Source organism: Ailuropoda melanoleuca, chromosome X (genome assembly GCF_002007445.2).
Source record: "Ailuropoda melanoleuca isolate Jingjing chromosome X, ASM200744v2, whole genome shotgun sequence".
Classification (NCBI taxonomy): Eukaryota; Metazoa; Chordata; class Mammalia; order Carnivora; family Ursidae; genus Ailuropoda; species Ailuropoda melanoleuca.
The window spans coordinates 80,525,074-80,549,396 of NC_048238.1; the positions used below are offsets into that span (position 1 = coordinate 80,525,074).

At 36.9% G+C, this 24,323-nt stretch overlaps 1 protein-coding gene across 6 annotated transcripts in view; it reads right to left on the minus strand.

The window, feature by feature from the left end:
• Window positions 1–3,522: 3,522 nt before the first annotated feature.
• Window positions 3,523–24,323, minus strand: part of LRCH2 (leucine rich repeats and calponin homology domain containing 2) — a 110,869-nt gene continuing 90,068 nt past the window's right edge. For 5 of the 6 annotated variants that reach the window (XM_034649547.1, XM_034649546.1, XM_002928786.4 and 2 more), the window contains one exon: window positions 3,523–6,268. In XM_034649547.1, coding sequence (XP_034505438.1) covers window positions 6,149–6,268 — 120 coding nt within the window. In that variant the 3' untranslated portion in view covers window positions 3,523–6,148. The remainder of the gene's footprint in view (window positions 6,269–24,323) is intronic. The other variant, XM_034649543.1, reaches the window with a different exon arrangement.

Consider the following 24,323-nt stretch of genomic DNA (forward strand, 5'->3'; position numbering starts at 1 on the left):
TCTAGGCCACAGCTTCCTAGTCTGAAGCATAGAAGAGCAGCAGTACACAAATTCTAAAATCTTTTATGGCATTAAATTTTTTATGATTATACCTAAGAGTGTATCATTAACTATTCCTTATACATAAAAAACCTGGAAATTTGGTGGTACCAAATAACAAGAAATTATAACAGTATTTTGTATGTTGGTACCTTTGTACATTTGGTGTATTTGTACATTTCGTAAAAAAAAAAATGTATATTTCATACATGTTTCTTTACTAATGAGCATGATTATATACAATTAAGTGCAATTTTATAATTTGGGTTATAGCATTATACTAATTTCTAATACTAATCTTAAATTTTAAAGATTAAGAATGAGAGAGAAACATAAGTAAAAACATATAAATTGCATTATTTATAATTCGATTATAAAAAGGCATCTAGTTTAGGGGCGCCTGGGTGGCACAGCGGTTAAGCGTCTGCCTTCGGCTCAGGGCGTGATCCCGGCGTTATGGGATTGAGCCCCACATCAGGCTCCTCCGCTATGAGCCTGCTTCTTCCTCTCCCACTCCCCCTGCTTGTGTTCCCTCTCTCGCTGGCTGTCTCTATCTCTGTCGAATAAATAAATAAAATCTTTAAAAAAAAAAAAAAGGCATCTAGTTTAATGCTCCCCATGATTCTGCTCTCCCTCCCTTCTTTATATTTAATTATTAACCCTCCCATATTTTCTTCAGAGTAAATGAATCATCTTCCCACAGAAGACATTCGGCTGCCCTTGGTAATTCAGGCGAACTTGGATTTTAATTTGTTTTTGAACAGACGACACCACGTGCTTTGGAAGGCATTAAAATAAATGATTCCAAATGTTTTAAGTAGTTTTAAGTCAATACGATTTACCATAAAAATGAATGAAAAAAATAAATACCTTTTCCCATTTGTTTGGAGGGGATATAATCTGTAATTGAAAATTACAAAAATTGGTATCAACTCTGATAAAAAATCATAAATATATAAAATTAAATATGTATTGTATATGGCTCAAATTTTACATTCATCATGGTACCCTGAAAGAATGAGTATGCTTTGAGCTTAAAACCAAAAGGGGACTTGTTGCCTACCAAGAGGAGAATGGACTAACATCAACACCATGAAAAATAGGTGTAGTTTTCTAAGCATTCCAAAAAAGGAAGGTGTTATATGTTAACAGTCGCTAATTTAACATTATATTAACTTGTTTGGATTTTATAAATACATGTCTTATTATTCATGTGACTAATTTACTTTAAAATTACATGGTCATGTGTGTTTAAAATAGATTTTTTAAAAAGAAAATAAAAATATGAAATAATATTAATCAGAGCATAAAGCACATCTTTTAAAACCATAAAAGAAGAGGGAGTTTGGGGAAATGGGTCAAATAGGTGATGGAGATTAAGGAGTGCACTTGTCATGAGCACCAGGTGATGTACAGATTTGTTGAATCACTACATTGTACACCTGAAACTAATACAACACGTATGTTAACTAACTGGAATTAAAATAATAACTTAAAAAAATAATTAAATAAAACCATAAAAGAAAATCTAAAAGTCCTTAATAAAGTAGAACACAATCCAGAAAAGAGACTTATTAAAAAATGTTAAGTACTTGTTATAAAGACCTTGAAGCATCACGTAAAATATCGAACTACTATTGTATAATATAATAAACTGAAATCAGTATAAAGCTTGAACAACCATACAGCCTTATTACTAAAACTGGTCACTCAACCAGCAGGATCAGCATCACTTGGGAGCTTCTTAGAAATGCAGAATCTCAAAGCCCTTCCTTGAACTGTTGAACCAATTGTTATTTGGTCAATAAGGTCACTAGGTGATCCATATGCATATTATGTGTAAGAATCACTGTCCTATAGCACAATTTTAATTATTCATAAATTATACATTACTTTTTATTTCTTTGCATTAGAAGTGACTGCAATACACGAACAAAGTTCTAGAAAATTCAATTTGCTATCTGAAAAATATATTTCTATTTATACATTTGCATATGTACACGCCTAATATATTTCTCACTTATTTAGGTAGATGCTTGATGAACACTAATGGCATTCAGTAAAAATGAATTAATTTTTTCTAATCTTAAAGTGTCAGGGTAATAAAATTATATATTTGAGAATCAAAGAAAATAGATTATAATAATTTCTTCAAATTTTTTAAAAGATCATATTTTATTTTTTTATTTTTTTAAAAAGATTTTATTTATTTATTTGAGAGAGAGAGAGAGACAGCCAGCGAGAGAGGGAACACAAGCATGGGGAGTGGGAGAGGAAGAAGCAGGCTCCCAGCGGAGGAGCCCAATGCAGGACTTGATACCAGACTGTCGGGATCACGCCCTAGCCGAAGGCAGACGCCTAACGACTGAGCCACCCAGGTGCCCCTAAAAGATCACATTTTAAAGAATCTTCTCTTTTTACAAATGATGGTAACTTTTAAATGATTCAATCGGCAATTTCCCATCCTAAACTACTTACGTCAGAATTCTCATAACTTCTAAAAACTTTGATTTTCCAATGTAGTTAAGACTCTACTTTGCTAAAACAGCTAGAGCCTTGTATAAAACACAAACACACACTGTGGAAATTCTAAGCTATTTAAACACCATAAGCATAGGGATTTTGGTCACGTTTTAAAATGCAGAAATATAAGAGATTGTGCCTTAAGGAACAGAAGATTTCTAGGCATTTCCAAATTAATTCAATATACAGTAAGGTATCAAAGGGAACCCAGTCTCTCAGAGCACTCTGGATGCTGAAATAGGTTCCTGAGATCCTTAGAACCATTCCATGTACAACATCAAAATTTATTAAAGCAAATAAAGACAATTCAAAATTCTGTGATAAAATTAGAGTACTTTTCAAACAACTTATGCCAAATATTTACTTACTAAAGTACTTCTTTAAATCTGAGACTTTAGGGTGACTATAAAACAGGGGCAATATAATCTTTAATATTATTTACCTGAATAACCTTCCACTTTAAGGATGAGTAACAATTATGAATAAATAACAATCATGTTCATAAAATATGTGGAATTTTTAAAAACTAGAATTACTTGAAAATGAAAGACTATTTTTTAATCAAATTGCTTAAGGTAATTCAATTATATACCTCACAGTAACATCTACAATACAAATAATCACAATTTGACCTATCCTATTTTTTATTTTATGTAAAGGTTAATTTGACACTTATATATATTAAGAGTTTAACTTATATAAAGGTGATTTATTTTGTGAAGATATCTTAGAAAATTATTGTGTTTTCAAGAAAACATTGTCTACTGAAAATAACACGATGTAAAGAGAATCTGGACTCTTAACTTACGTGGAATATCCTCTTGAAGTCTATTTTTCCATAGTAGAGAATATAGACACAAGCTACCAAATACCTAGAAAAGATGGATGCTGTGATGTTGAGAGAAGAGGTAGAGAAGGAGAAAAGAAATCTCAGACTTTAATTTTTTCATTCAACTTTATCCACAGTTTGCATCGGTAATATACATTTAGTGTTCCATTTATTTTTAAATGCATCAGAAAATCAATTATGATAGATCTGTGACCAATACAAAGATTTCTGAATTCTTCAAAAAATTCACTTAGAAAAGTCAATAAACTAGCATTCTGTAGAGATAATTATTAAACAAATGGTAATGCATTTTTACTCCTTATTTCAATTCTAACATATCCAACATCACTTCTTTCTTGTGCCATACAGTAATAAAATTTAGCAGAAGTAGCTATCTACTACATTTTTTAGGGCCTAATAAAATATTTCAGTTTGATTAACCCTCTTCAAATCACAAATCCAATTCAAATAATTATAATCATTCTTAATTCAATAATTGATGAAGTAAAATAACCATAAAATAGCCATAAAAACCCTTTAGAATAAAATTTACACTTATTTAAAAACGAATAAAAGAAATATATCAGAGCCTTGGTAAAATGTATCCTTGGGGACTATGCTGAGAAACTGACTTAGAGGTGGTGTTGCCTTCTGGCAGTACAGTACATAAACTAACATGATATAGCCCTCGGATGGCTCCATCTTAAATGGAATTTTGCTTTGCAGTAAAGAATGCTACAGTAAGGTTCTGGTGTATTTTCCCTTTAAGGTAATAACTGACAAGTAAGTGAAATGCAATAAGGAAACGGCCTATAATTTCACTAATATTTCAATGATATGAAATAGGAAAATACTTGTAAAATAATTAACATCTAGGTTGATTAGTAAGAGGACTCCTACAGCATGATAACTATGAAAGCAGTATGAATGATTGCTGTAGCTTTTACTGGTCATTTTATTTGTAACATTGCCAAATTTCTACAATAAAAACTAACAACTTAAGATATTTATTTGCCATTTCTTACCTTTATTACCCAAGTTTTCACTAGGGAGATTGATTATGCCAATGAAGTTTTTTTTAGATCCAACTGAAAAATAGTAACTAATTAGCTCAAATAGTTAAAGTAATAAATTACTAATAATTTAATTTTTAAACCTTATAGTCATAAGAAGCTTTAATTCTTTAAAAGCTCCAATTTCATACTTGGGGAATGTAAAGAACACATCTGTATTCTGATGCCACAATTTAATTATATGGCTTCATGCCAACTGACCAAAACAAGTTGAGTTGTTCCTAAACCAACCCTTACTATACCATTTGGCACACTAGTTTTTACCTTTTATATATACCCTTTGAAATACCCAGGCCAACATTTTTAATAAGTTGCATCCATATTAAGAGGTAACAAGTGCAAATAATCACATATTTAAGATATGGTACTTGCTTGGCTACTACAAAAGTAATTATACTAAGTTTCTCCTATAGCAAACTGAGTTATTCATTACAGTAATGTTTTTGAAAAATTCCTGCACTACTACCAACATAAATTTATCCATCTCCAAATTAAACAAGGACTTTGTAACATATTATACTTATGAAAATATTTATAGAATGGTCTGTCTTTAATTCAACATCTTGTTAATTGAGGATCATAAGATTTACAGGATCCACAGACAGCCAGATTTCAAATAAAAACCTATTCTTCAATTGCTGCTCTCCAAATCTGAATAAAACTAATGGCAGCATACTGACATAATGTTACTGAAAGTCAAGACATAAACCCAACTTTGGCAGTTTTATCAAAATGTCCTTGATAATCAGTACTTTGCTACTTCTCAAAAACCTTACTGCTTTGTGTAACATTTTCAATACAGAAATAAAATACTCTTCAAATAATACATTTTAAAAGATGATTAAGTTTTGCAAAATTAAATAGCATAAATTAAGCATATTAACACTGGGGTTTTTTTGACAACATGACATAACCAATTTAAGGAAAACTGCAATGGACTAAATAAAAAACCACAAATGTCACAATGTGAGGCATATTTAAATCCTCACATATTACTGACCTTACAAAATCTACTAAAATATTTTAAAGTTCCATTGATTCCATTAATACATAAAAAGAAATTGCAAAAATGCTTAAGACTATATAAGAGTCATCAATTACACAGGCACTTCACATGTAAACAATCTACAGTACAACTGAAAATATTTTGGCACCAACCTATAATACTAAAAGAATTTAATATAAAGCCAGAGTTCTGCATTTTCTACTTATTTTTTTTCTAGAAAACTAAGACCAAAGATTGAAGAAACTGTGTATAAACTAGAATTAGAAGTGTGTTAAATAACTCAAATATAGTTTTAAATCGGTAAAAAAATGATTACCTCATCCAGGTGTTTACTAGTACGCTATGATATAAAAAATTAAACCTAATGTGATTATTAAATTGAAACCACATTTTAAATTTAGTATCAATCTGGTTTTTGAAAAATAATCAAGGTTATCAACTGACTTAGTAAAAAGAGAATTTGAATTTACCAAAAACTCTTATTAAGTTAATCCAGTTTCCCCCCAAAAGAAGTCTGGGCAATTCAAATTTAATTTTGATGTTTTAACATGATTTTTTTAAACCTAAAGCTTGACCTAATAAAATTATTTTTTACTAGACATTCTTATCATGAATTTGAGATATTTGAAATCACTTCAAATAAATGCAACTATACACTTATAATTTTGAAATTTTACATCAAGCTGTAGAAAGCTGAGATGTCTTGGTTGTAGGTAATTCAAGAAGAGCCTGAACTGTGACACCAACTTTCACAAGACCTCTCTCTTCCAAAATATGATGAGGCAAACACAGTCTTTCCTGAAAAACAAAATAAATGATATCAGAACATTTGTTTTTTAATAGTGCAGTAAAGACTAAACAAGTCAGAACTGGATTTTAAAAATGTTTCCCATAAAACTTCAAGTAAAAAGTACACCATTCTAATTTAATTAAATTCTAATTTTTTAATTCTCTTATTGAGGTGTAATTCACATATAACATTCTATTGGTTTCAGGTGTAAAACACAATGATTTGAAATATGCATACAGTATAATGCAAAATGATCACCACAATAAGTCTAGTACCATCCATCACAATACAAAGTTAACTTTTAGGATTTACTCTCTTGGCAACTGTAAGTATATTCTACAATATTACTGACTGTAGTCAATATGCAGTACATTATCTCCAGGACTTATTTATTTTTTAACTGAAAGTTTGTACCTCTTGAGCCCCCATCACCTGATTTCACCTACTCTCCTCTGGCAAAAACCATTCTGTTCTCTGTATCTAAAATGTACATTTTGTTTCATTTTGTTTGTTCATTTGGTTTTTTTAGACTCCGCATGTAAGTGAAAACATACAGCATTTGTTTTTCTCTGACTTAATTTGCTTATCATAATTTCCTCAAGGTCCACCCATGCCATAAATGGCAAGATTTCATTCTTCTTATGGCTGAGTAGTATTCCACTGTATATATATACCACATCTGTATTCATTTAACAGTCGATGGACATTTAGGTTACTTCAATATCCTGGCTATTGTAAATAATGCCACAATGATCACAGAAGTGCATATATCTCTTTGAATTGGTATTTTTATTTTCTTTGGATAAACACTCAGCAGTAGAATTGCTGGATCTTACGGCATTTCTATTTTTAATTTTTTGGGGAACCTGCATACGGTTTTCCGTAGTGGCTATACCAGTTTACATTCCCACCAACAGCATATGAGGGTTCCCTTTTCTCTACATCCTCACCAACATTTTGTTTTTTTGATGATAGCCATTCTAACAGATGTGAGATGATATCTCATTGTGTAAATTCTACTTCTAAAATGGCTGTTTCAATAGATTTTAATGATATCGGATTCTGTTTTACAGGTACGCGATTCTATTTTACAGGTGTTTTGATGCGAGGTTGATCTGATCCATATAATAAGTAAATATTTTAAAAGTGAGACAGTCATGCTAGATGTTCCCTAAGCTCTTCTGCTGGAGTAGAAAGAGCGCTACATTTCCAGCCAAGACATTTAATATGGACATGCAATATGAAGTACTACAGGTAATAAAATTCCCTGAGACTCAGTTTCTTTATCCTGAAGCTAGAACCATGTGAGAAACAAAGTGAATAGTCTGGTGGTAGCAGTGCTTTGTAAACTCTTCAGTCCTGTACAAAACTGACCGCTCTGGTTCATTCATTCTACCAGTTCTGAGGTTCCATGGTCTCTGATATATGAAGAGATTCAGTACTTTTTTTTTATCTTAAGGTTACTTCCCTCCAGCTTCTGGTGATGTTTTGTTGCTTCTTAGTTCCAGTGACCTAGAATTTGATAAGTAACAACTACCTACTCCATGTGTCATTTGATCTTCACAATTCTATAAGAAAGAAGGTTTAGAAGCAGCTTTGCATTAGATTTCATTAGCCTTCACTGATCTTACTCTAACAGTCTTTCTTTTTTTTCTTCTTTTTTGTGAGTAATCTCTACTCCCAACGTGGGGCTGAAACTCATGGCCCCAAGATCAAGTGCCACATGCTCTACCGACTGAGCCAGCCAGGTGCCTGTCTTCTAACGTTCTTAATGTTTTCAAGGGTTCTGTCCTCACCCCTTCTCTTTTATACTATATCCTCTCTTTAGTATTCTCAAAGCTTTATCAAAACTGCAAGGGTTAACTGAAGGTTTGCATGCATGTGTATACCAACAAATAAATTTGATAGCTATTTCTGAAGAAAAACGATGCAGTCCACTGCTTCAGTTGGGACACACATTCATCTCAGGAAAATAGCTACTAAGGGATAGAGTGAATGGCAAACAGACCATCTACAGGACGCATCTGGTTTATAACTGTATTATACTTGGTTAGCACAGTATTTTACAAATCTAGAAACATTACATTTTTAAAAATATTTTATTTATTTATTTGAAAGGGGGGGAGGCAGAGGGAGAGGGAAAGAAAGAATCCCAACGAGACTCCCTGCTGAGCGGGGAGTCCCATGCAGGACTGTATATCAGGACTGAAATCATGACCTGAGCTGAAATCAAGAGTCAGTTGTTTAACTGACTGAGCCACCCAGCAGTCCCAAAATATTATTTTTTTAATCCACTGTTTCTTTTTTTTTAAGATTTTATTTATTTATTTGAGAGAGAGAGCAAGCAAGCACAAGCAGGGGGAGCATCAGGCAGAGGGAGAGGGAGAAGCAGGCTCCCCACCGAGCAGGGAGCCAACCCTGGGATCATAACCTGACCCGAAGGCAGACACTTAACCGAGTGAGCCACCCAGGTGCCCCTAAATCCACTGTTTCTTGAAACATGGGAAGCCTTGGCAAGACTGAGCTCCTATTCCCAAATAGTAACAACTATATCTTCTATCCTGATGACTTTCAAACCTTTATTTCCTGCCATGATCTCTCTACTGAGCTCTGGATACAAATATGAACTTGATATAGCCAAATGGATGTTCAACAAACATATCAAAATCAATGTATCCACAGCAGAATTATTCCATCACTAAATTAACTTGTCCTTTTACATTCTATACCACAGCCAGTAATACACTATTCAATCTCTCTCAACATAAACCTGAGAATCATAATAATCCTTTTTCTTTCATAATAATCTTTTCTTTCTTCCTTATTCCCATAAACCATTCACCAAATACTACTGGTAAAACCCTATTTATCAGAAGCATTCTCAAAAGCTATCTTCTTATCTCCATTTTCACAACAGTATTTGTTGCCCTCCTAATGTTTTGCTTATTTATTCAAATAACAACTGAAACATTAGAAAAGAAAATAAGGTTTCAAATCAATGACCTCAGCCTCCACCTTAGAAGATGGAAAAAGAACAAATTAAACCAATGGCAAGCAGAAAGAAAGAACAAATGAAGTTGAGAGAGGAAAACAATAAAATAAAACCCAGAAAAAATATCAGTGAAACCAAACATCAGCTCATTGAGAAAATTTCTAAAAATTCATAAACCTCTACCTGGGTTAATCAGAAAAAAAAGAGAAAATACACAATTTACCAATATCAGGAATAAGAGAAATAACATCACAAGAGATTCTACAAATACTAAGTTGGTAATAAGGGGACATTATAAACAACTTTATAAGAACAAGAAATAGACAAATTCTTTGAAGGATAGTATACCGAAGCTTGTGCAAGAAGACATAGAAAACCAGAACAGCCCTGTATCTATTAAAGAAATTAAAATTGTAGTTAAAAACATCTCCACAACGAAAACCCTTGGCCCAGATGGATTCATTAAAGAATTTGACTAAATATTTTAAAAGGAAATAATATCAATTCTACACAAAATCTTCAGGAAAAGTGAAGAATAGGGAATACTTCCTAAGCTATTCCATGATGTCAACATTATCTTGACAGTAAAAGTCAGGCAAGGATATTAAAATAAAATAAAACTAAAGACCAATATCCCCATGAACATAGATGTAAAAAGTCTAAACAAAATTTTAGCAAACTGAATTCAACAATATAAAAACAACAAAATCTATGATGACCAAGGTTTATCCCAGGAATCCAGGTTTGAGTTAATATTTGAAAATCAACCAAGCTAAGCCACGATATTGTGAAAGAAAAAGGATGTTATCATCTCAGTAGTTGTAGAAGAAGCATTTGACAACATTCAACATCCACTACTGATAAGAACTCTCAGTAACTAGGAATAGAAAGGAACTTTCTCAACCTGATACAGTTCACCTCTAAAAAAACCCAACAGCTAACATTTGCAAATCATGTATCTCATAAAGTACTTATATCTGGGTTATATTAAAAAACCTAAAACTCAATAATAAAAAAAGTGAATAATCCAATTAACAAATGGGCAAAGGATTTGAAAAGATATTTCTCCAAAGAATATATACAAATGTCAATAACCACATGAAAATATGTCCAACATCATTAGCCATTAGGAAATGTTAATTAAAACCACAATGAGATACCTACCACTTCAAACCACTAGGATGGTTAGAATCAAAAAAGTAAACAATAATTATTTTTGATGAGAATGTGGACAAATTAGAATCCTCAAACACTGCTGGGGGAAATGTAAATTGGAAAAAATTTGGCAGTTCCTCAAAGATAAACACAGAGTGACCATATAACCTAGCAATTCCACTCCTAGGTATATAACAAAGAAAGCTGTAACAAGTGTGTCAAAACAAAATTTGTTCATGACTGTTCACAGCAGCATTATTGATAATAAACGATGAGTGAAATCAGCCCAAATGTCCATCAACTTATGAATTATAAATAAAATGTGTTATATACATACAATAAAATACTCAAGCATATAAAGAATTTAAGTACTGCTTTATGCTACAACAGGATGAACCTTGAAAACCTTATACAAAATGAAAAAAGCAGACACAAACGATCCCACATGGTATGACTTCATTTATATGTAATGTCTAGAATAGGCAAATCCATAGAGACAGAATGATGGGGGAAATAGGAAGGGAGACTACTACTGGGTAAGAGGTTTCTGGGGTGATAAAAATATTCTAGGGGAGGAGCTAAGATGGCAGAGTATGAGGAGGACCCTAGGCTTGCCTCATTACTGGAACACAGCTAGATAAATATCAAATCATTCTGAATACCCAAGAAATCGATCTGAGGACTGAAAAAATGCACACCAGAGGGAGAGAGGAGGCCACATCATGGAAGATCAGAGGTGCGGGGGCGTGGTTTGGGGGAGAAAAGAATCTTGAGTGCTGCAGGAGGAAGAAGCCCTGGTCACAGAGAGAGGTGAGAGAGAGAGAGGAGCACACAGGGGATCACACAAGGAAAATAATTCCCCAAAGCCACTGACAGGGAAAATGAGAGAGGCTGATTCTAGGGACTTGGTGCAATTAATGGGGCTCAAATACCAGAGTTTTAGAGGTCTATGGCATGGCTGGTATAAAGCCCTGAGGGTGCTGCACTGCTACTGTAGAGAACACAAGCAGCTAACCCGGGGGCAGACTGTGTAATCTGTGGTTCCCCTTCCTGGAGCACATCTGAGAGAGGTGGCATTGCCTCTTCAAGGACAAAGGAGCAGACAGGCATCATTTCCCTTCCCTGCCCCTCAGCACTGAGACACCTGATGAGGGCAGCTAACCAGGACACTGGCCCTTCAGTGCGCTTTGCTCCAAACCCCACACTCCTGCACTCTGGCGCAACTGCCCTTCTGGCTCAAACCCGCATCAAACCTAGCCCAGCGAGACCCTCCCCCAGAAGACCAGCACAGGTCCCCCCCCACACCTGGTCCCTACAGTTTGGAGAATTAAAACTCAGTTGACCTGGCTGGGACAGAGTCCAAAGTACACTGCGCTGCTCCAGGAAGGCAAGCAACCCGGACACAGTGTGAAAACAGCAATCTGAAAAACACCTAGGGCACATGAAGGGAAATTATTCACTCTTCTCTGAGGTTTTCCCTGAGAACAGCAAGAACTCCCCTCACCTCTCTGGGGACAAAGGAGCTGGCTGGTGCCATTTCATGCCCCCACCCCTCCACATAAACTAACTTCAATAAAAAGCACAGTGCCAACAATGGTTTCCTAAATTGCTTATACCAAGCCCCATCATCATGTGCTCTTCTGGTACTGCTTTTCTAGGACAAGTGTGCCTGAGAACCCAGAGCAGCACAGGCCCCTTCCCCAGAAGACCAGCACAAACCCCCACATACACCATATCTACTGACCATAAAACTCTGAAAAGCTTCAGCTCTAGTGGAAATAGCATCAGGACTCTTTTAACAAGCAGACCAGAACACACCTAGTTAAAACTCGCCACACTCTGGCCAAGGTCCAAACATACTCCCCACTGCAAGCAAGGAGAAACTCTGCAGAGGACTGATCTGAGGGAGAGAGCAGCCATAACACAGTAGCAGACTGCCCGCAGCATATACCAGAGTCTTCCTGAAGAGCCAGGCCCTGGACATTATATGACCTCTTTTTCATAAACCCTTTCATCTCAGAAGGAGGAAAGATAATAGGCTTTCCTAATACAGAGAAAAAGACAGAGACCTAGACAAAATGCCAAGATGGGAGAATTCATCACAAAAGAATGAACAAGAAAAGATCAGGGCCAGGGATCTAATTGAAACAGATATTAAGTAATATGCCTGATCCAGAATATAAAGCAACAATTATAAGGATACTAGCTGGGCTTGAGAAAAGCATAAAAGACATCAGGAAGACCCTTACTGCAGAGGAAAAGAGGTTAAAACCAGTGAGGCCAAAATGAAAAATGAAATAACTGAGATTCAAAACCAATGGGTGTAATTACCACAAGGATGGAAGAAGCAGAGGAACAAAACAGTGATATATAAGAGAGAATTATGAAAAATAACGAAGCTGATCAAAATAAGGTAAGAAAGGGGCGCCTGGGTGGCTCAGTTGTTAAGCGTCCGCCTTTGGCTCAGGGCATAATCCCAGCATTCTGGGATCAAGCCCTACATCAGGCTCCTCCGCTGGAAGCCTGCTTCTTCTTCTCCCACTCCCCCTGCTTGTGTTCCCCCTCTCGCTGGCTGTCTCTATCTCTGTCAAATGAATAAATAAAATCTTTTAAAAAAAAAATAAGGTAAGAAAAATCCTGGATCACGAAAGTACATTAAGGAATCTCAGTGACTCCATGAAACGTAATAATAATCATACCATAGGAGTCCAAAAAGGAGAGAAAAGGGGGCAGAAGGTTTATTTGAGTAAATTATACCTGAAAACTTCTCTAATCTGGGGAAGGAAACAGACCCAGGAGGCACAGAGAACTCCTATCGAAATCCACAAAAGCAGAGGTGCCTGGGTGGCTCAAGCATCCAACTCTTGGTTTCAGCTCAGATCATAATGGCAGGGTCATGAGATTGAGCCCCCCATTGGGCTCCATGCTCAGCACAGAGCCTGCTGGAGGTTCTCTCCTGCTCCCTCTACTCTCCCTCAGGAAGATAAATAAATAAATAAATACATACATACATACAATCCAAACGAACAAACAAAATCCTTTTTAAAAAATCAACGAGGGGCGCCTGGGTGGCACAGCGGTTAAGCGTCTGCCTTCGGCTCAGGGCGTGATCCCGGCGTTATGGGATCGAGCCCCACATCAGGCTCTTCTGCTATGAGCCTGCTTCTTCCTCTCCCACTCCCCCTGCTTGTGTTCCCTGTCTCGCTGGCTGTCTCTATCTCTGTTGAATAAATAAATAAAATCTTTAAAAAAAAAAAAATAAAAATAAAAATAAAAAATCAACGAAAGCAAGCCAACACCAAGCCATATAGTAGTTAAATTTGTGAAATATAGAGATAAAGTAAAAATCCTAAAAGTACCAAGACAAATTAAGTCCCTAACTTATAAGGAAAGACAAATAAAGTTAGCAGAAGATGTCTCCACAGAAACTTGGAAGGCCAGAAGAAAGTGACATGATATATTCCAAGTGCTGAATGGGAAAAATCTGCAGCAAAGAATATTCTATCCAGCAAGGCTGTCAATCAAAATAGAAGGAGAGATAAAGAATTTCCTAGAAAAACAAAAACTAGGTGTTGGTGACCACTAAGCCAGCCCTTCAAGAAACATTAAAGGGGGGGCGCCTGGGTAGCGCAGTCGTTAAGCGTCTGCCTTCGGCTCAGGGCGTGATCCCGGCGTTCCGGGATCGAGTCCCACATCGGGGCTCCTCCGCTGGGAGCCTGCTTCTTCCTCTCCTACTCCCCTGCTGTGTTCCCTCTCTCGCTGGCTGTCTCTCTGCCACATAAATAAATAAAAATCTTTAAAAAAAAGAAAGAAAGAAACATTAATGGGGGTTCTTGGAGTGGGAAACAAAGACAAAAAGCAATAAAGACAAGAAAGGAACAGAGAATATCTTCAGAAACAATGACAAAACAATAAAATGGCACTAAATTCATATCAATAATTGCTCTGAATGTAAATGGACTAAAAGCTCCAATCAAAAGACAGAGGGTGTCAGAATGAATAAAAAACAACACCCATCTATATGCTGCCTACCAGAAACTCATTTTAAACCTAAAGACACCTACAGACTGAAAGTGAGGGGATGGAGAAACACTGAACATGCTAACGGATGCCAAAAGAAAGCAGGAGTAGCAATACTTACATCAGAAAAACTAAATTTTAAACCAAAGACTGTAACATGAGACGAAGAAGGGAATTATATCATAAAAAAGGGGTCGATCCAACCAGATCTACAATTGTAAATATTTATGCCCCCACCTTGGGAACACCCAAATATGCAAAACAGTTAATAACAAATATAAAGGAACTCATTGGTAATAATAAAATAATAATAGAGGACTTTAACACCCCACTTACAGCAATGGACACATTATCTAAACAGAAACTCAACAAGGAAACTATGCCTTTGAATGACCCAACGGAACAGATGGACTTAAGAGATATAACCAGAACATTTCATCCTAAAGCAGAATACACTCTTTTCAAGTGCACATTGGAAATTCTCCAGAATAGATCATATACTAGGTCACAAATCAGGCCTCAACAAGTACAAAATGATGGACATTGAGGCTCCTGGGTGGTTCAGCTGGTTAAGCATCTGCCTTCAGCTCAGGTCATGATCCCAGGGTCCTAGGATGGAGCCCCACATAAGGCTCCCTGCTCAGTGGGGAGTCTGCTTCTCCCTCTGCCTCCCTCCCCACCAGACTGTGCTCATGCTCTCTATTAAATAAAATCTTAAAAAAAAGAAAAAAAAACTGATATCATACCACGCCGATTTTCAGGCCACAATACTATGAAAATTGGAAGTCAACCACAAGAACAAATTTGGAGCGAACACAAATACATGGAAGATAAAGAACATCCCGCTGAAGAATGAATGCTCAACCAGAAAATTTAAAAAAGAAATTAAAAAAACACATGGAAACAAATGAAGATAAAAACACAATGGTTCAAAACCTTTAGGATGCAGCAAAAGTGGTCACTAAGAGGGAAAAGAGGGAAGTATGTGGCATACAGGCCTTCTTCAAGGAGGAAGAAAAATCTCAAATACGCAACCTAATGCTACAGCCTAAGAAGCTAGGGGGAAAAAAAAAAACAAATGAAGCCTAAAGCAAGTGGATGGGCAGATGGGAAATAATAAATTTTAGAGCAGAAATAAATGATATAGAAACTAAAAAAACAATAGAAGAGATCAATGAACCCAGGAGCTGATTCTTTGAAAAAAATTAACAAAACTGATAAACCCTTAGCCAGACTTATCAAAAAGAAAAGAGTCTTCAGGAGGCCTGGGTGGCTCAGTCGGTGAAGTACCTGCCTTCAGCTCAGGTCATGATCCCAGGGTCCAGGGATCGAGTCCCCTATCAGGCTCCTTGCTCAGCGGGGAGCCTGCTTCTCCCTCTGCCTGCCACTCCCCCTGCTTGTTTTCCCTCTCTCTCTCTCCCTAACAAATAAATAAAATCTTAAAAAACAGAGAGAAAGGACACCAATAAATAAAATCATGAATGAGAGCGAAGAAATCACAACCAACACCACAGAAATACAAACAATTATGAGAGAATATTATAAAAAAATTTTCCAACAAACTGGGTAATCTGGAATAAATGGATAAATTCCTAGAAATACATAAACTACCAAAACTGAAGCAGGAAAAAATAGAACACTTGAACAAACCAATAACCACCAAAGAAATTGAATCAGTGACCAAAATCTCCCAACAAACAAAAACCCAGGGCCAGATGGCCTCACAAGCGAATTCTAACAAATATTTAAAGACTTAATACCTATTCTTCTCAAACTATTCCAAAAAATAGAAATGGAAGGAAAGCTTTCAAAATCATTCTACAAAGCCAGCATTACGTTGATTCTAAAACCAGACTAAGACCCCACATAAAAAGAGAACTACAGGCCAATATCCCTGATAAAAAATTCTCAACAAAATACTAGCAAATCAAATCCAACAGTACATTAAAAGAATCATTTCCCAGGATCAAGTGTGATTTATTCTTGGGTTGCAAGAGTGGTTCAATATTAGCAAATCAATCAATGTGATATACCACATTAATAAAAGAAAGATAAGAACCATATGATCCTGTCAAAAGGTGAAGAAAAAAACATTTGACAAAGTAAACTATAAAACATTGATGAAAGAAATTGAATATGACACAAAGAAATGGAAAAGCAGTGCATGCTCATGGACTAGAAGAAAAAATATTGTTAAAATGTCCATACTACCCAAAGCGAGCCACACTTTCAATGCAATCCCTATCAAAACACCACCAGCATTTTTCACAGAGCTAGAACAAACAATCCTAACATTTGTATGGAACCAGAAAAGACCCCAAATAGCCAAAGCAATCTTGAAAAAGAAAAGCAAAGTTGGAGGCATTACCATTCCAGACGTTAAGTTATATTACAAATCTGTAGTGATCAAAACAGTATGATACTCCTCACAAAAACAGAAACATAGATCGATGGAACAGAATAGAAAACCCAAAAATGGACACACAACTATATGGTCAACTAATCTTCGACAGGAGGAAAGAATATCCAATGGAAAAAAGACAATCTCTTCAATAAATGGTTTTGTGAAAACTGGACTGCAACATGCAAAGGAATGAAACATGACCACTTTCTTACACCAAACACAAAATTCAAAATGTAATAAAGACCTAAATGTGAGACAGAAGCCATCAAAATCCTAGAGGAGAATACAAGCAGTAACCTCTTTGACAATGGCGGTAGCAACTTCTTACCAGATACGTGCCCTGAGGCCAGGAAAACAAAAGCAAAAATAAACTATTGGGACTTCAAGATAAAAAGCTTCTGAACAGCAAGGAAACAATAAAAAAAAAAAAAGCAAAAGGCAGCCTTCAGAATGGGAGAAAATATTTGCAAATAACTTATCTGACAAAAGGTTAGTATCCAAAATCTATAAAGAACTATCAAACTCACCCAAAAAAGAAGTAATTCAGTTAAAAAATGGGCAGAAGACATTAGCAGACATTTCTCCAAAGAAGACATCAAGATAGATGGTTAACAGACACATGAATAGATGCTTAACATCACTCATCATTAAGGAAATACAAATCAAAACCACAATGAGATATGACTTCACACCTGTCAGAATGATTAAAATTAACAACAGGAAACAACAGATGTTGGTGAGGATGTGGAGAAAGGGGAACCCTCTAATACTGTTGGTGGGAATGCAAACTGGTGCAGCCACTCTGGAAAACAGTATGGAGACTCCTCAAAAAGTTAAAAATAAAAAGTTAAAAATAAAAAAAGTTAAAAATAGTATTATCCTACAATCCAGCAATTGTACAACTAAGTATTTACCCAAAGGATACAAAAACACTGATTTGAAGGGATACATGCACCTCGATTTTTATAGCAGCATTATCAACAATAGCCAAGTTATGGACAAAGCCCAAATGTTCACCCATTGATGAATGGATAAAGAAGTGGTATACACAATGGAATATTACTCAGCCATAAAAAAAGAATGAAATCTTGCCATTTGCAAGGATATAGATGGAGCTTGGGAGTATTATGGTATGCAAAATAAGTCAGGCATAGAGAGACAAATACCGTATGATTTCACTCACATATGGAATTTAAGAAACATAACAAATGAACAAAGGGGAGAAAAGAGAGAGGCAAAACAGACTGTTAACTATAGAGAACACACTGAGGGTTGCTGGAGAGGAGGTGGACAGGGGCATGGGTATTAAGGAGGGCACATGTTGTGATAAGCACTGGGTGTTGTATGTAAGTCAGGAATCACTAAATCCTACACCTGAAACTAATAATAACACTGTATGTTAACTGACTGGAATTTAAATAAAAACTTGGAAGAAAAAGAATATTCTAAACTTAGATTGTTGTGACTGTTGCCCAACTCTGTGACTATACTACAAACCACTGAACTATATACTTTGTATCAGTGAATTTTACAGTATGTTAATTAAATTTCAGTAATGTTAAAAAAAAAAAAATCAATGTGTGTGCCCAATCCCAGGTCTAAAAAAAAGAGGACTTCCATCCATATCTTTCAACATACACAAACATTAACTAAAATTTGATCATAGACGTAAATGTAAAACTTAGGATTATAAAACTTCTAGGGATGCCTGGGTGGCTGAGTCGTTTAAGCGTTTGCGTTTGGCTCAGGTCATGATCCTGGGGTCCTGGGATCTAGTCCCACATCAGGCTCCCTATTTGTGGGTAGCCAGCTTCTCCCTCTCTTACCCGTTCATACCCTCTCTCGCTATCTCTCTCTCTCAAATAAATAAATAAAATCTTAATAAAAAGATTATAAAACTTTTAGAAATAAACACAGGAGAAAACTTTTGTGACCTTGAGTTATGCAAGGATTTCTTTCGTTTGAAACCAAAAGCAGAATTTTTTAAAATGATAAATTTACTTAAAAATATAGAACTTCTGCTTTTTGAAAGATACTATAATGAGAATGAAAAGACAAGCCAAAGACTTATGCTATAATATTTGTAATTCACACATCTGATAAAGGACTCTGTCCATTCTTTGTAGAGAAATCTCAATCTCAATGACAAGAAAACAACCCAATTAAAAAACAGACAATAGATTAGAACACATCATAAATGAAGTCATACAAATTGCAAATAAGCCCTTGAAAAAATGATCAACATCATTAGTCTTCAGGGAAATGCAAATTAAAATCACACTGACAAACCAGTACATACCTATTAGAATGGCAAAAATTTAAAAAACGAAAACAACACTGACTATATTAAATCCTCGTTTAGAACGTAGAGGAAATAAAACACTCATACGCTGCTGATAGGAATATAAAATGGTACAACCGCTTTGGGAAACAGTATTGCACTTTCTTATAATGTTAAGTACACACCGACCATATGTTCCAGTCATTCCGCTCCTGGATAGTCACCCCAAATTAAAGAATGTATATATCCGAAGACTTGTATATACACGTTCATAGCTGTCTTATTTGTCTAAGTAGTCCCCCAAAACTGGAAACAATCCAAAAGGCTATCAACAGGTCAATGGACCAACAAACTGTCATATAGTCATACAATGAAATACTACTCAGCAATAAAAAGGAATGACCTATTTATACATGCAACAACACTGATGAGTCTTAAAAACAATTATACTGAGTGAAAAAAGCCAGAAAATAATCATACATATTCTATCATTCCATTTATATACAACTCTAGATAGAAAATGAAAATTAAACTATAATAACGAAGATTAGTGGTTATCTGGGAAAGAAAGGATTGTAAAGGGACACAAGGAAAGTTTTAGGGGTAATGAACATGTTCATTATCTTGACTACGGTGATGATTTCATGGTATATGCATGTCAAAAAAAATTATACACCTCATCTATATGTCAATTATACCTCAAAAAAGCTATTAAAAATAAAAATTTTTAAAAATCTGAAATGAAAAAACCTAAATGAAAAAACTGACTCTATATTACCATTAATAGGTCAGGGAAACAAATTGAAGCTAACTATTAAACTCTTCCCCACTGCTAACATCTGGAGAATTTTGAAAATGGGAGTTGATAACTGGTCCTTCCATAGCCGCTCTTATGGTTAAGCAAAGGTGGGGCACTAGCCCTTCCCTGAAACAAGCTAAAGAGAGATTAGAGTATGCTAAATAAAATAGTTTTTATAAGACCTTCCTAATTGATCCCCCTTGCCTACTGTACCAAGAAGGTATCTGGAGTATGTTGCAATGTCTTTTTTTTTTCATATAAAAGAAGAGAAATAGAGAATAGCCACGTTAGAGGATATGTTCTGATGTCAGACCACCTGGATTCACAGCTTGGTTCCACTGTTTATTAAAGATGTGACCTTGGACAAATTCCCTAACTTCCCCCTGCCTCAGTTTCCTCATTTGTAAAATGGGCATTCAATGAATGTTTATTGAGAATGCCCCCCAAAAACTCTTAAAAATGGTAAAACAGGAAAATGTATATAATGCAAATCACAACTACAAAACAAACCTTCCTCATTTTTGTTTTCTCAATAAGAGATGGAGTACAAAAAAGAAAGAACATAAAAATGTTCAAGAATTTTTTAGGGACTCCTGGGTGGTTCAGTTAGTTAAGTATCTGCCTTCCTTCAGGCCAGGTCACGATCCCAGGGTCCTGGGACTGAGTTCCATCAGGCTCCCTGCTCAGCGCGGAGTCTGCTTCTCCCTCTGCCTGCTGCTCCCTCTGCTTGTGCGCTCTCTCTCTCTCTCTCTGACAAATAAATAAAATCCATAAAAAAAATTTTTTTATTAAACTTTTAAAACATCATGTCAGGAGTGCCTAAGTGTCTCAGTCGGTTGGGCATCTGCCTTCAGCTCAGGTCATGATCCCAAGGTCCTGGGATCCAGGTGCATCAGGCTCCTTCCTCAGTGCGGAGCCAGCTTCTCCCTCTCCCTCTCCTCCTCCGCCCTGCTCATTCTCTCTCCTGCTCTCTCTTTCAAATAAATAATAAATAAAATATTTGAAAAATACATTAAAATATCATGTCAAGCACAGAGATGTAAGTAGAGGAAATCAGCATGTAGTTTCCAATTTACACTGTAATTCAACTGATTCTCTCTAAATAAATTATATTTATTCACTTGAGGAAAGAGGTCAAAGTGGAATCTGTAGACCAAATTATGACAACGCAGGTAAAAAGAGCTAATCAAGCACAACTCAAGATATAAATATATCAGGAGGAGTTAAGATGCTGGAAGAGTAGGGGACCCCTTTTTCAGCCGGTCCCCTGAGTCAAGTTGGATAGGTACCAGACCAGCCTGAACATCCACGGAATCAGCATGAGACGCAGGAAGACACATCTGGATCTCTACAAATGAACATCTCCAGCGCTGTCTACTGAGATACGAAGCGGGGAACCGTGAAACCATGCACAGATATCGGAAGATAAACGGAAGGGGGAGGGATCCGCCGCGTTCGGGCGCCGGGAAGCGGTAGCCACCAGCACGGGGGAGCGGGCGGACTCGGGGAAGGCACCCGCAAGACAGCAGACTGAGACTGTGAGCCAGGAGCGCGTGCCACCAGACTTCTCATGGAACTCCGGAATCCCGGTGTGCTCACTGGATCCAGACTGAGACCGGGAGCTCCAGGAGCGCACGCTACCAGACTGAAACGGAGCTCCGGTGCACTCACTGGAACCAGACTGAGACCGGAAACTCCGGAAGGCGCGGGAGCAGCTGGCGGCTGGCAGTGTTAGAAACACAAAGGACAGAGACGCGCCGGCCCTGGAAGTGGGGGCTGGGACGCCGGGTGTGGGGCGCACATCCCGGGATGCTGAAGGGTTGAGCAGCACCAACAGAAACAGAGTTAAAGTGGCGAGAACATCAGTGGAGACGGGCCGCGATCCCTCTGTTCTGAGACAGAGGCTGAGATTCGGCCACTGCTGCTCTGAATCTCAGAAGAGGCACAGCAAGCCACCAGGGAAAGCCGCCCGAGAACAAAAGCCTGGAAATACTGGCTCACAGTGTGCCCATCCCCATCACCCCTCGCAGGGGAAACAGAGACTCTACCCAAACAGGGTTGCCTGAGTATCGGCGTGCCAGGCCCCGCCCCCAGAAGGCAGGATGAAAAATCAAAAGCCCACATCCCTAAGATTCCTATAAAACAAGTGCGTACTGCCTGGGTCCCGGTCAATAATTTGGGCTCTGGACAACCCCGCAACCTCTCCTCATCAGAATGATGAGAAGAAGAAATCGCCTCCAGCAAAGAAAAGACAATGACTCTGCGGCCGCTGCCACAGAACTAATGGAAATGGATATAACCAAATTATCAGAAATGGAGTTCAGAGTAACAATGGTCAAGATGATGTGTAGACTTGAAAAAAGTATTAACGAAAATGTTAATGAGAATATAGAATCTCTAAGGGCGGAAATGAGAGCGAATCTGGCAGAAATTAAAAATTCTATAAGCCAAATGCAGTCAAAACTGGATGCTCTGACGGCCATGGTGAATGAGGCAGAAGAACGTATCAGCGAATTGGAGGATGGGTTAGTAGAAGAAAAAGCTAAAATAGAATGTGGGCTCAAAAAAACCCATTCTCAAGAACGTAGGTTACGGGAGATTACTGACTCAATGAAAAATTCCAATGTCAGAATCATCGGCATCCCCGAAGGGGTGGAGAAAAACAGAGGTCTAGAAGAGATATTTGAACAAATTGTAGAGAATCATCGGCATCCCCGAAGGGGTGGAGAAAAACAGAGGTCTAGAAGAGATATTTGAACAAATTGTAGCTGAAAAATTCCCTAATCTAGCGAGGGAAACAAGCATTCACGTCCAAGAGGCAGAGAGGACCCCTCCCAAGCTCAACCACGACAAACCTATGCGAAATTTCTCACGTACCAAGGCAAAGGTATCAGAATTACGTCAGACCTGTCTACACAGACCTGGAATGAGAGAACGGCTTGGGGGGGTATTTTTAAAGCTCTTTCAGAGAAAAACATGCAGCCAGGGATCCTTTATCCAGTAAGGCTGTCATTCAGAATGGATGGAGAAATAAAGACCTTCCAGTCGCCAGTCATTGACCAATTTTGTAACCACGAAACCAGCCCTATAGGAGATATTAAGGGGGGTTCTATAAAAGTAAAAAGGCCCCAAGAGTGATACAGAACAGAAAGTCACAATCTATAGAAACAAAGACTTTACTGGCAACTTGGCATCATTAAAATAATATCTCTCAATAATCAGTCTCAATGTAAATGGCCTAAATGCTCCCATAAAAAGCAACAGGGCTGCAGATTGGATAAAAAGACATGACCCATCCATTTGCTGTCTACAAGAGACTCATTTTGAACCTAAACATACATTCAGACTGAAAGTAAAGGGATGGAATACCATCTTTCATGCCAATGGACCTCAAAAGAAAGCTGGGGTAGCAATTCTCATATCAGACAGATTGGATTTCAAACTAAAGACTACAGTTAGAGACACAGAAGGGCACTATATTATTCTTAAAGGATGTATCCAGCAAGTGGATATGACAATTATAAATATATATGCCCTCAACAGGGGAGCAGCAAGATATACAGGCAAACTCTTATCCAGAAAAAAGAGACATATAGGTAAAAATACGTTAATAGTAGGGGACCTCAACACTCCACTATCAGCAATAGACAGATCACCTAAGCAAGAAACCAGCAAAGAAACAAGAGCTTTGAATGCCATACTCGACAAGTTGGACCTCATAGATATATATAGAACACTACACCCCAGAACCAAAGAATACTCATTCTACTCTAATGCCCATGGAACATTCTCAAGAATAGACCATGTTCTGGGTCACAAAACAGGTCTCAGCCAATACCAAAAGACTGAAATTATCCCATGCATATTCTCAGACCACAACGCTTTGAAATTGGAACAAAACCACAAGGAAAAATTTGGAAGAAACTCAAACACTAGGAGACTAAGAACCATCCTGCTCGGGAATGATTCGACAAACCTGGAAATCAAAAATCAATTTAAATAATTTATGGAGACCAACGTGAATGAAAACACCATGGTCCAAAACCTATGGGATACTGCAAAGGCAGTCCTAAGGGGAAAATACATAGCCATCCAAGCCTCACTCAAAAGAATAGAAAAATCTAAAATGCAGTTTTTATATTCTCACCTCAAGAAGCTGGAACAGCAACAGAGGGACAGGCCTAATCCACACACGAGGAAGCAGTTGACCAAGATTAGAGCAGAAATCAATGANGCAGAAATCAATGAATTAGAAACCAGGAGTACAGTAGAGCATATCAACAGAACTAGAAGCTGGTTCTTTGAAAGAATTAATAAAATTGATAGACCACTGGCAAGACGTATCCAAAAGAACAGAGAAAGGACCCAAATTAATAAAATTATGAATGAAAAGGGAGAGGTCACAACCAACA